This window comes from Coturnix japonica, chromosome 7 (genome assembly GCF_054131305.1).
Source record: "Coturnix japonica strain WE chromosome 7, WE-NBRP24, whole genome shotgun sequence".
NCBI classification, from domain to species: domain Eukaryota; kingdom Metazoa; phylum Chordata; class Aves; order Galliformes; family Phasianidae; genus Coturnix; species Coturnix japonica.
The window spans coordinates 8,776,506-8,790,204 of NC_140669.1; the positions used below are offsets into that span (position 1 = coordinate 8,776,506).

The 13,699-nt window shown below is 46.5% G+C and overlaps 1 protein-coding gene across 2 annotated transcripts in view; it reads right to left on the minus strand.

Moving 5' to 3' along the window:
* The window catches only part of LOC107316896 (unconventional myosin-X-like), a 65,447-nt gene that overhangs the window by 47,748 nt on the left and 4,000 nt on the right, over window positions 1–13,699 (minus strand). For both annotated transcript variants that reach the window (XR_001556636.3, XM_015868909.3), the window contains exons 2-9: window positions 10,118–10,216; window positions 7,039–7,197; window positions 4,967–5,154; window positions 4,719–4,853; window positions 3,115–3,239; window positions 2,324–2,337; window positions 1,605–1,689; window positions 653–756 (exon numbers count right to left, since the gene is read on the minus strand). Coding sequence is in view for 1 of the 2 variants with exons in the window: in XM_015868909.3 (XP_015724395.2) it covers window positions 653–756; window positions 1,605–1,689; window positions 2,324–2,337; window positions 3,115–3,239; window positions 4,719–4,853; window positions 4,967–5,154; window positions 7,039–7,197; window positions 10,118–10,216 (909 nt within the window). In the remaining variant the exon portion in view is untranslated. The remainder of the gene's footprint in view (window positions 1–652; window positions 757–1,604; window positions 1,690–2,323; window positions 2,338–3,114; window positions 3,240–4,718; window positions 4,854–4,966; window positions 5,155–7,038; window positions 7,198–10,117; window positions 10,217–13,699) is intronic.

The window sequence follows — 13,699 nt, forward strand, 5'->3', positions numbered from 1 at the left end:
AATGCCACGTTGTCATTGAAAACCTCTCCTGTATTAGAGACATTGCTTTCCTTTAAATCACATCTAAGCAGGAGCTATTGAAATCCTAAACTTCTCTCTTTCCCCCTTTTATCCACTCACCTAGCCTGTCTCATTCCACCTACATTACTAGAGCCCTTGGGCTGATAACACACCACTTATCAAACAAAATGTGGATTGCATATTCATCCTGATGAACTCATGAACTCTGGAAAAGTTGCAGATGTTGACAGAAAACTGTGTGGTATTTCAGAATATGCCATTTGCAGGGGTGATACAACTAGAACACCTCTAGAGAATGCTCAAGTGTTCCCTTTAAAATGGTCAATGTGAGGTTTCCAGTACCAGGACATCTAGAGAGCTCTCAGGAACCAGTATGGGGCAGAGGGCTGAGAATCACATTCCCCAGAGTCTCCATTGTTCTAAATTATTATTCATCCTTGACTGCTTCCCAGACTCTCCCATTGCTGTACACTAAAAACACTCTTTGAGCCTTGATTTTACCATGAGCAGGTAAAAGAGTTCAGAAGGTTTTAGAGTAGGACAAATTCCGCCTGTCATGTCCAGATCCTGCAGCACACCTAGCCCATGAGATTGTGCCCAGGAAGCTCAGGAGGATTAGCACAGAACTCACCATGACCTTAGTGAACATTTCTCCATCATTCAAGTTCTCATCACTCACACAGCCAGACTGGCTCAAGTACCGATAAGTCTCCGGCTCAGCAAGGGAGAGGCTCTCTGCAACAGCAAAGGAAGCAAGGGAAGAAAGAGACAACAGTTTATTTAGCAAATAGCCTTTTCCTCCCACAGTCTTGGTACCCTAAAACAATGGGTATGGCCACCACAATGGGTATGTTCATCTAAACAGATTCCAAATGCCTCGGGGGGTGCACCTAGACAGCGACCGCACTGAGTGAGGGGGTGTGCAGGAGCAAAGCTGGCAGTGGTATGCAAAATGATTTAGAACAGTCAGACCCCAGGCTGCCTGCAGAGGCATAGAAAGAGCTTTTAGTAATGAACTGACTTGGAAAAAAGAGAAGGGAAAAAAAAGAAAAAAAAAGAAAAAAGAAATTCAATCTTGTTAAGTGTACAGAAAAAAGTACTCCTAACTATATACACAATGAGCAATGACCTCTAAATTAAGTATTTCCACTTGAGACGGTTCAGAGAGCCACAGCAGGATTTCTGAACACGCCTCAGTGCTGAGCAGCAATCAAAAACTGGTTACTGAGAATTGCACAGAAGGAACACAGTGCAAAACATAAAAAACTGAAATAGGTCTCTGCACATATATGTTACACAACCACATCTTGAATACTATCTGCAGATTTGATGCACCTTTTCAAAAAGAATAGAGGAGAACTGAAAGATCTATGGAGAAAGAAGAAAAGGATGATCAAGAGGTAGGAATATACTACACACAAGGGAAGAGAAGCAGTCTGGGACACCAGCTTAGAAAAGGAGAGAGAAGAGTAATGCTAACCATGGTCCCCACTGTTTTCTATTTCACTTGGCACCTTTGTTGCCAAGGCTTTACAGGCTGGACTAGAGAAGGGACTAAGCAATACCCCAGAAAATGGAGTTACCTTTCAGCTCGCCGCTCACACCAGCCAGCAGAGCATAGAAGATGTGATAATTCCTCTCCCCAGGGTTCTGGTGTACCACTCTGTTCTGAAACAAAGAATGCAGGCGTAGCCAGCAGGAAGAGGCTGCACTTGTGGTTGCAAAGGCGGAGGGAGGATGGGATACAGGTAAATCTCTAGGGCCAATGCACAAGAGAGGCTGCCTCCAGCTTAGCAATGATGTTGCCTGAACAAGCTGAACATCAAGATCTTCTCTTATGCAGCTGTGCTGCTAAGCATGTAAGTCACTGAGAGCGTGCCCACAGGGAAATGGAACCTTGCAGGTTCTGGTCCTGCCCCTCAGTGAGCCTCCTGAGTCCAAAGCAAATTGAATCAGAGCACAGATGATGACATTTGGAGATGTACCACCATAAGCATCTCCATGGAACCAAACTACTTGCTCTCTCCTTTTCCCCTCAGTAAACCCATTTTCTTAGAGCCTCTCTGGACTTCCTGGTGTTTATCAAAGGCAGAGGAACAGGCTCCAATGGATATAGAACCTCCTGTCCCTCCACCACCCTCTTCCTCACTTGGGGCTGTTGTGGTAGTAACATCTGAAGAGCTGGTGTCTGCACACTGCTCTCAGGGGTGGAGGCATGTCATGGTTTTATAGGTTAACCCATGACAAGGCAGCAGCAGCACTTGCACTGCTTCACCATGGCTATGATAGCGGTGACACCTACCTTTTCCAGTAAATCTGACCCACGTGTCAAGGAGAAGGCATTCAAATGGTATATGGCTATTCCTCACTACGCCCTTTCCACAGAGGTATAATGTGCCAAAGAGACATATAAAAGGGCAGGGTCCCATAGAACACAGAACCTGCATAACAGTGGGGTAACCTAACAAAGGATGAGCCATACCACGGCTACCTCGAGAGATTAGAGGGGCCACTCCAATCCGAGAGACTGCATTTCACATAAGTCTTGCATCAGCTCTCTGGGTTTCTGCAAGTGACAGCTATCTTTCATCTACCGACAGCACAAAGAGCAGAGACTAAACAATCCCAGCCTGTTATTTACAGCAGTAGTAAATTCATCTGGTTGCTGCTCCAGTGGAAATTGGTGTGGTTTGCAGTGATCGGCAGCTTTGAACACCAACGTCAATAAATGCAGCTTTAGCTGCCTCATGTAGATAAAAGATGTGTCACAGCCTTTGGGATAGGGCTACGTGGGCAAACAAGGAAGAAAACGGTCATGGCACAACATAACTGGACTACATCCACCCTTTCCTGTCCTTGATTAAGGTCTCAAGGTCCATTGGAGATGGGCACCCCAAAAGGAGGAGCTGAAATTGGTGCTGTGAATTCCTGTCATCCTCTGCATACAAATACTGTGCAGGACGTACTGACTTGCTTTGGTTTCACCCTTCTAAATAATCAGTAAATGGTGATGAGCCATTTCCAGACCCACCCTGAGCTCCTCCTTCTCTCCACTCCCTCCAACCATTCCTGGTCCACCAAAGAAAAGGATACAGTCAGTGACTCGTCCGCCCTGGATGTGCCCATGCTGAGAGAAGTGCAGCTGGATGAACTTGCCAAAGCGGCTAGAGTTGTTATTATAAACCGTCTTGGCGTTTCCAAAGGCCTCCAGAATTGGGCTGCAAGAAACAAGGCAATGAAGAAGGGAATGGTGATGTGATTATCGCTACAACAAAGCCTGTGCCCAGCCTTCTGCCACTTGTACAGCACACACTGCTGTGCGAGATCCGTTTGTTAAAGCCACAGACTGGACAAGCAGGAAGAGCTCAAGGGCAAGGAAGGATGGCAAGAGCAATTTGTCATCATGCGCTACGCAATTTTAAACCTTTGGGATTGACTTAATTAAATTAGACCCTGATCAGTGTGAGCAGCTGGTGTTCGTTCCGTTGAGGGCATTCCCCACCAGCAAGGCTTCAGAAATGGTAAGAGGTCAGCAGGTCGTGTGCTTCATACAGCAGCACCCCACAGAATGGGCTCGTATTTTGTTCACGATGGTCAGGAGCACCATCTAGGGCAAATATTGCAGCTTCAAACCATCTGCTTTTTTTCTTGTTTCTGCTTCCTCTTTTGAAAGAGAAGCCGATTTCAGTAATCTCTTAAACTTACAGGCAAACATCTTCAAACAAGCATTACTACATTGATTGGTTAGATCCTGGTCCTGCTACTTAAAAACACAATTAGGTTGATACAGGTCACATGATTTCCAAGCTGAGGGAGTACATACAAATTACATATTAGGGAACTTCATTCTAAGAGAGTCACATTATTCACTTCAGAAAAAAAAGTATCTCAAAAAAAGGGAAAGGATCTATCAAACTTTGGATGGGTGATGAGTTGGAAAGCTCTGTCTCTTGGTCACCATCCCGTCTTCAGGAAGCTCATACAGATGGGAAGGGGTGAGTTACCATGCAAGTTTGGTTCTTGCATGGGAGGAAAAACTTAATACCATTCAAAGTGACACACGGAATCCAGGATTAAAATATTCCATTTTGCTATGCAGCCAATTTTAAAATAACCTGAAGGCCTGACAAGCACAGAGCCCGGAGATCCCACAAGCACGGCCTGGGTGTCGTCATGCTTGATTTTAAGACATACATAGCTTTGAACAAAAAAAAACGACCGCAGTTGTTACCCTGAGAAATATGGGCTTTTTAAATGTCTCCATCTGTCTGCTGTGCGGTTCCTCTTGATACGGACGCAGATAGGGGATTATTCAGAAGTTAATCGTTATAACAGATTATAGAACAACTGATCACAGAAAATCTTGAGTCGTGACTGTGCCGTACTTAAGAGCTTTTATTTTTTTCCCAAAGGTTTCCTGCTGCCCACACTGCGCTGCCACAGGGAGGGATGTTACACATGTGCCCTCCATCCATGGCCATAGGGCACTGTGCCACAGGAGATGTGAAACCAGGGGTGTGCCTTGACTTGTGGGCCAGCTCAGAGGTGGACATGGCAGGGGAGCTATTGAAGGCTGTAGAAATCCCAGCCTTGCTGGAGTCTTAACCCTCTGCTCAGACCCACCAGCCCAAATACAAGTGATGCTCAGAAGGTAGTGCCTGCAAATTGATAGTTGCAGGTATGGAGGTGAAATGCACCTGCTCTCCAGGATGGCTTCCTCCACGTGTGTGCTCTTCTCAGAGGCTGGGGCCCCGAGGGAGGTCTGGCTCATGGCTGACAGGAACTTCAGCAGAAGCTTGGTGCTCTCAGTCTTTCCAGCTCCACTTTCTCCGCTGTGGAGGAAGAGATGTGTTGCACTCACAGCTCCAGGACAAATCAAAGTAACAGCCCTCCCACCCACGGCACATAATACAGCCAGAGAGCAGCCAATTCCCCCCTTTCTGACCTTATCAGAACACACTGGCTGTCGTGACGCTTCCACAAGCAGCAGTAGCACTCGTTAGCAGTGGCAAAGATATGGGGAGGCAGCTCACCCAGGCGGTGCTGCCTGTACAGCTCTATGGCATCCACACTGTACAGACCAGGGATGGGCTTGTAGGGGTTCACTGAAGCCAGGATGGAGCCAATATTGGTCTGAGGGGAGAAAACAAAACACAGAAAGGAAATAAATCTCAAGAAAAAAAACAAACAAACAAACCTAGGACTAAAGGAAGGTCAGGGGACACCTCTATGGCTGCACCCCAGATGCAGGGGGTTTGTCTGGGTTCAAGCAGCTACTGAACAAAGAGGGGACATGAAGATAAGAGATATTAAAGTGTATCATTCTGCTGCTGAAAAAAAATGCTGTTTGAGCAGCTTAAATCACATGGTAAAACCAAATCGAGACTGACAGCTGAACGACAAGATTTCAAGTCAAAATATTGTGACATCTTCTAAACACTTTGTTTTGAAAGTATTTCATTTGAAATACTCCAGGAGCAGCCATTTGCAGCAGGGTTTCAGATGAAACCCTTGGAGAGCTGCTTAGTATTACTGCCAAACCATGAACTACCAGTCATCACGTACAGATATAAGGATTTGCAAGCATCCATTGGAGAAGCTCTAAGTAGAACATTTGGTGATGAGAAAGACACGTGCTTTCTCACCGTTATACTGTAATAGTAAGCTTCGAAGCCAGAAGCCAGATTAATAAGTTGCAGTAGTCACCAAACTATTTAAGAGTTATGTGGTAAAGCAGCAACACAGATCACCAGGGACAAACCATGACATGGGTCTTATTGCATTACCAGCAGTACCCTCATAAGTGGGCAACAAGGGAACAAGACCTGAAGACCCTCTGATACAGAGCCTTGTAGGCAGAAATACAGTTCACTGGTGACAGAAGCAATGAGAGAGCAGATGACCTTTAGCAAGACAAGTGGGAGCCAAAGGGAAAGCACTGAGAAAGTTGTACAGCACACTTTCCTGATCTGTTTTTTCTTTCTCAGTACAGATTCACCTGCAACCTTGCCCTACTACATTCTAATTGTGAACTAGGAACATACTAAATACACACAGTGTGCAGGCAAGAAATGCCACCACGTCTGAACATTAACACCTTTCCATATGGCTGGAGGAGGCACAGAGCTTGTGCCAATGAGGAGCAGAGGGACAGGGCTGTCAGAGGCAGCAGTGTGCCACTTCTGGTGCCAGGCAGGGTGAGAAGGGCACTTCATCCTGCTCGTCCCAGTGCAAGAGATGCTTCAGAAACCAGGTCACTTTATTGATCATTTCCTGGGATACAGGTGCATACAGTTCAGTTGCCTTAGGAACAGTTGCTATGCAACATAGATTTACATTTTTCCTGTCATAGTCTGAAAAATTCTGAGTACACACAGACGATGGACAGACAAGGTAAAGCAGCCCAAGGCGGTCTTCACAACATTCAGCTTAAGCAGAGCATGCTGCCACCCAGCAGCCTCATCCTAGAGCTCTCTCCCTCTTACTTCCCTCCCCTGATGCCTGCCTCCTTCCTCAGAGCCAAGAGGGAAATCATGAGATGTGCTGGTATGCTGCTGTGCAAGGGGAGCAGAGCAACTCAAAAAGGCACAACCGCTTGTAAAAGCAGGAAAGCAGGCAACAAGTGTGCTTTCCTAGCTGAGTTCAGGAGTGATACCCAGCAACAGCCTGTTGTACTATCCTGTGTACTTGGCCATTTATAAGCCCTGAACAGCAGCAGGGAATCTGGGCAACATGAGCACCAGCTAGTAAGTGACAGATGTTCGTGGTGAGTACACAAATTCTATAGGTGAAGGCTACATTCTACATAGGCAGAGAGGCCCCTACAGTAGGAAAAGGATCTCATAGGGCTGATGGAGCTAGCAAGGCAAAAGCAGAAAAAAAAAAAATCTCTTATTATCCACATGAAACAATGCTCAGGAAACAATGCTTAAATCAGTGCTTCCCAGGCAAAGTAGCAGCCCCAGAGATAAACAACACTTGTCAGCCAGCAGAGCCATGGCCCAGCTCAGCACTTACATAGATGTTACCCTGCTGGTAGCGCTGGTGCAGGTTGAGCAGGATGGCAGCTTCGTGCAGGTCTCCCAGCATGGACATGTCCTCTACCCCATCGATGCTGCTCTGGTGCATAGGCAAGACTTTTTCTATGGAAAGGGAGGACTTGGGGTACTGGAACACCTGGAGGAACAGGAATAAGGACAAATAAGAACATGTCACCTAGGCATACAAGTCTGATTTCCTACAGAAACAAGTGCTTTTCTTTATATTCAACACTGGAAAAGGAAATGAATAAGGCACAGATCCGTTCCCTATTTTTATAGCAGTTCCTCCATTCCTGTTCCTACCTACCGGAGCTCCTTGACCACAACCCACATAGCACACTCCCTGCCTTTGCTACAGAACTGTCCCCTCACCTTCAGTACTGCCAGGACAGGTCAATGCAGGGCTACCTGGCTGTCAATTAAGTCTCCTTGGCCAGAGCAGGGCACCACCTGGACAGGTATTGTACACAGTGCTCTGTATGAGCAATGGTGGCAGCTATTCCCAGCAGACCAGGAGCAGCCGTGCACAGAAGCACAGGTAGGATCACATCTCTGACTGCAGCATGGTGCAAGCAAAGCTTGTTCACATTCCAGGTTTTGCCCTGGAGCAGACCAGTGTCTGGTGGCTGTGTCAAGGGTAAAGGAAGTCAAAGCAGTTGAGAAGCCAAAGTAGAGATCTCCCGTGCACATGCTGGCATGTACACATTTGATGCAGCCTTCAAAGTGACATTTATTAACCTCTATCACTGCTCTGAAGTGTCCTCTCTATCTATACACTCTTCCTGCCTCATTTGCTGCAACCATCTTCCTGCTGGAGCTTCCTCCTCCTCAGTAGCCCATACTTCAGCTATCGGGTCATCCTCCTCACCTCCCTGCACACAACTTAGATGAAACTGCTGTTCCCCTCCATCATAGCCAAATCCCTGTCCTCCTTTCCTCCTCTTCAGGCATGATGCTGGCATTTCACAAATGCTATTTCAGTTGCTTCCCACTCTCAGATTCAGCTGTGTACCATCTCCCACCCAGCATCTCAGGCTGCATTAGATGGCAAAACCCAAGATAGACAAATGAGATGCTTCATATAGGCAGGCTGCAGCAATCCTTGCGAAGAAAACAGGCTTTTCCTTCCCTTCTGGGGCACTGTTTTATCTTCACCCCTGCTTGTCAGCTTCCCCAGATGCCACCAAAGAACCCTACAGATTCCCTAGAGAATAAGCACGCCATCCATAGCATTGATCTAACTGCTTTCTCCCGCCTGCTCCTTGCAGGCTGCTGCAGCTGCTGCAGAAGGGCAGCCAGGCAGCTGGAAGCTGCAGACAGAATGAGGTCACCCTCCCCCCTCGCAGCATCATCCTCATGGAGCTGGGCCTGTACCCAAGGGGCAGGGACCTCACCAGGAAGCAGTCTGGGAGAACAGAACACCTAAATTCAGAATATGAGCTGCAAAGGTATGATGTGAACTGGACCATCAGGAGCAAAGCCACCATAGCACTCTCAACCCATGAGTCAGCAAACCCCTGCCCCTCTTCTCTCTGCTGACTCAGACAAATCTTGGAAGGGAGCAAGCCCAAAACTGCATGATGTGATCTTTCCTTGCATCTTCCTGGCAATTACCCACTTACCACCACAATGTCAGCAATTGTGGCCATTGGGCCAGACAAGAAACAATAAAAAAGATGTCTGGGAAAAAAAGCTGAGTGCACGAGTCCCAGAAGACCCTGGGCACTCAGAGTACCTGTGCCAAAAGGTTGTTGTGTATGAAAAATAACTGTGTGATGGGTCAGAGCCTGTTTACTTCCTCCTGTAGACAACACAGGAGAAAATGGGACCCTGAAGAGAAAGTGGCCCTGAACGCAAGGCTAAATGATTAGCATGATTATATCATCATCTATTAACCCTGTCCTGAGGCTCTTGGCTGGTGTTATACATCATGCCCATCTAAAGAAGAATCTGATCCAAGCCCCTGCCCATCTCCAGCCATGCTAGTGGGGAGACCCTCATTTTCCCACTGCTCAGTTCCAGACCCTTCCAGCAGCCCAGACATCCCCCCCTCCCCAGCTCTGTACATGGTGGGGCTGGACTGGCTTGTGGTCTGCATGGCTGAGTTGACTCCTCCGGCTGAATTTGCCTGAAGCAAGAGAGAAAGCACAGACAAATTGATCTGTCAGCAGAGATGCCTCTGGAATCCCCCTTTTCCAACAGCAACTGATGTTTAAAAGGGAACATTATAGGCATTAACAAGATCTTTATTAATTTGGGAAGAAAATATCAGCTTTTTGTTTTCTAACTACAAGCCAGCCATCAAATTACTACACAAGCACTTCACAACCCAGCCAAAGATTTCCACTTTCTCTCCAGTGATGAATTGATTTTGTCTCAGTTCGAGCCCACAGTCAAAACAAAATGACCAGGACTCACTCCAAGTCCCCACAGTGATCAGGAATAAAGCAAAACCTGGCCAGCAGACAACCCAAGGTAAGCACTGCCAACCAGGCCAGGCTGAGCAGGAGAGGAGGGTTTCCTCCTCAACCCCAAATCTGTCCATTAAGTGCAAGGAGTACACGAACAAATATCCCTCTCAATATCTCAGTTATGTTTATCCATAAAGCACTGTGCTGGTCCCTTTCAAATGTGTTTTCCAATCTCTTGTGTTTCATAAGCGTCGGCTCCTCCTTTCCTTCCAGGAAGTCACATTTCTGATGGATTTGGTGCTCGAGATGTTTTTAAGGAAATAACAACAAATGGCAAAAGCTCAGTGGTATAATACTGGACATCCTACCTCAGAGCTGCAGTGAGGCAGGGCCAGAGAATAAGGACACGACATTTAGGGATCAATTGGCCCATCCAATACAAACCAAAATGAAGATGTTTTCATTTGAGCTTTCACCGGGGGCAAGATAGCCCAGTCAGTTACCAAGCAATGAAGAGGGCAGGCAAAGGAAGCACACAGGACAGCTCTCACAGAGGGCACTGAATAAAGAAAGCCACCACGAATGGCCACCAGTTGCTATTCCTGCATAGGCACAGCATACAGTCTTGTGCAAATTTCCACTTACGGTGCCGTAATCGGAGGTGAAGCGCACGTTTCCATCGGCACACAGGCCAACAGTGCATGGCTGCAGCTGGTCCTGCTCCCGCAGCCATACCCTGGCACCCTGCAGAAAAACAGAAAACCTCCCATTAGAAAGAAGTGAAGCTGGCAGGATTCGCACACAGAGCGCCCAACACCCATGGGCAGCCGGAGGAAACATCAATCTTTAGGAAAAATAGAAATAGAATAGTGGGTTAAACTGTCTAAACATTTTCAAACTTAGAACAGCTAGTCATCAAATGTCATGCTATAATAATAATAATAAGAGAAAATGTAAATAAAGCGTGTTTACAGTTTCATACACCCACACACCACTTAGGTCAAAGTGCTTTCAGAAATCAGCCAACGCTAAGCAGACTTCACAGAGCTTTCTGCTTTCTTCTCTTGCAAGAGTTTCCTTGATTAAGGGACATGATGTGAGTGTTTCCCAGACACATATGTGATGGTCCTTATGTGGCTCAGCATCTCCCAGCAGTAGACCTGTGGCAACACTTGTGCCCAGCTGAGGGTGATTCTCAGCCAGGTGTTTCCAAACCTCAGTACAGAAACCCAAGCTGTGTGACGGGGAAGGATGTGCAAGCAGGCTTATCTGGGATAAGGAAAGGGGTAAAGATGTGAACAGCAATCAGACTTTCCAGTTACACAGAAGTATGGCCAAGGCAGCTATCCATGGCCTTCTGCTAAACATCAGTGCCCTGTGGCCACAAGTCGATCTATCACCATGCAAATAGTCTTAAACTTTGTGTTCTTGGGCTAAGTCATGCAGACCAAAATTAGTTTAGCTTTTGATAGAGCTTCCACCAGAATCATGCCACAATGGTGTTGCACAAGGATGCAGCCAGTCAGCACCTAAAAAAGGCAATAAATGGGCTTACTGAAACATCTGGTGCAGATCCTCAGTGACCTTCAGATGCAACATGACCTGCCCACATCACTCTTCTACTAAAATAAAAACCAGTTGAATCCTAAAGGGGAGGGACGGAGCAAGCAGATCTCAGCACTTCTACAGAAGCATTGGGGTGATCAGCCTGCTGGGTCAGCTCACCCTGCTTGCCAACCATGGCCTGCATCATGCAGAATTAAGCATAACAACCTGCTCTTTGGTTACTGCAAACCAGTCTGCCCTGCGTCTTCCCATAGAAAACACAAATTCTGCTTTGCTAGGTATTCCAAAAAAGCCATTGTGCTCAACTGTTCACTAATATTAAGGACTTTTTCATCGACTCACAAACCTACATTCTTCCTGATTTGTTTTCTATCCCTAAGATATTGATTGTCGAGGCCCTTATATTCTTCCTACACATGTCAGCACCATTAGCTTTTTACAGGCTAGTTCTGCTGGAAGAGATTTGATACGGTATTTCTATATTACATTAGGCAGAACGTGGAACAATAGTTCATTGTCCTTCATTTTGGTACCCTGGATTTTCCTTTCTGTAGATGACATACGTATTGGCCAACAACCTCCAGCCCTCCCAGTAAAGAAGCTGATTTTAATGACATGAAGCAAACAGACTTAATTCTAACTTTGCTGCAGCGTTATGCATATTTCCCACTGAAATGCCCTAAGGCACGTGGGCAAGACATGGCAGAAATCATCCATTTCCCAAACTGTACACAGATTCTGCACCAATGTGTTAACAGCAACAAGTGTTAGTGAGACCTTTTGCACCAAAAGTTCTCAGCTATCATCGCAGTGTCAAGAACAAGAAGTCGACATCAGAAAACTGTGAAGTTGTTCCTGGAGTTCCCAGCAGAAAGCAAAATGAAAGAAGGCCTTTTAATGCACCGTACTGCACTACAGTACTGCACCATTCACCATGTGCTTTTGGAGACCCTTCTCCTGTGTGCTGCCAAGAGCTGTTTCCAGACAGAACTGAGACGTTCAGAATAGGAACCACGGAGTAAATCATCCTAACTTCGGCCCAGCATTGCCCCCATTTCCTGCAATCAGCCCTTTTTTTTCCCCCTAAACATGACATTCCCCAAGGCGCCCTGACTAAATACAAAAGCAGATGGTGACACTGGAGAGGCTGCCCTCACACCAACACCAACCATGCCTCGCATTGATCCATTGAAAGGATTAAATTGAGCAGAAAACTTAAGAATTGCCAGGCAGCAAGGCTGAGCTTCCACGGGAGAAGCCCTTGAGTTCCTTCTATAACAAGAATTGCTCATTTCTTCCCAGTTCCTTTCTGTTTTATTTATTTATTTACTAATAAAAATAAAGCAACAGCTGCTACTGAAAGAATAAAGTCCTGATGTGCCAGAGCTCCTGTGCCACAAGCAAGTCACTCAGACAACAGACCCACCTGCAAATACAACGCTATGAGAGACCCTGGCAGCACCCTGGTTTGGGCAACCACCTCCAGTCACCACACTGAGACTCAAAGTCAGTGTGGGTGCTGTACATGTACTGCAGTGTATATACACACCTCTGTCTCGAGGATGGTGAATCCATGCGCTCCCAGGCTTGGAAGCTGCATTGTGCTAAGCCAGCTCTCTTCCTGGCCTCAATGGGCTTCATAGTGGTACACCAGGCAGCAGCAATGGGGCTTAAGGGCCTGTGTGATCCAGAGAAAGCCAAGCTCGGGTTTCAATAAATGCACTTCTCAACAGATTGATCTGGATGATCATGAATAAGTGATAGGATAGATATGGAGAGACTTAGCTAATGGATACGAGATTAATGGGGAGGGGGAGTCTGTGATACCCTAGATCCATATGGGAGGGAGCAAAGGAACCCTGGGGTGTTTCTGGTGTCAGCTTGAGATGAAGTCACAGGGTCAGTCCCTATGTTAGGGCTGACCAGCAGGAGCGGGGCTTGGTGGCTCAGGAGACCTTGGGCAATGAGAGATGGGAACAGAAAGATGGCAACAGCCGGCACAGTGCAATTGGGACCTTCTAGTCCCACATTAAATAGGAAAACACGCTTTTTAATCACCCTCATTCACATGAAGCAAAAAAATCCCTCCTTTCCTTGGGCAGAAATGGAGGAACAGAAAATTCCAATCCACCCCCTCTGTCTCATCCATTACTTTCTGCTCTTTTGCCGTGTCTCCCCCTATTTGTCATGTCACTAATAAAGAAATCTTGAGCGTTTCAAACTCTTCACATGAGACACGTTCCTGGTTTTAGCTCACCCTGAGTGTCCTTGCCTCAAACACCACTAAGAACACAAGCGGAGCACCTCTGCACTGGAGTGCACCCTCAGCCCTTCTGAAGCAATAGTGAAAGAAGAAAAAGGGGAAACAGCCCTCAAAAGTTAATAGGCTGGAAAACAGTAAAGCCAGCGGAGTTCATGCTTCACTATTTTCTCTTTCCAAATCAGTGGGGAAAAAGATATGCTGTTAGCAGCATCCTATTACTAGCTGGGGATGGCAGCGTTGTGAATAACAATGGAGGCACGCACAAGTTTTTAATAAACATTCCTGGAAAGTATCCCCTTTGCATCACACTGAGACGCTGCTGAACTTTCTCATATACTGATGAATGGAAAGGATGTGAAGCATTTTAAAAATCAACAGGTCCGAGCGTTCCCATCGAG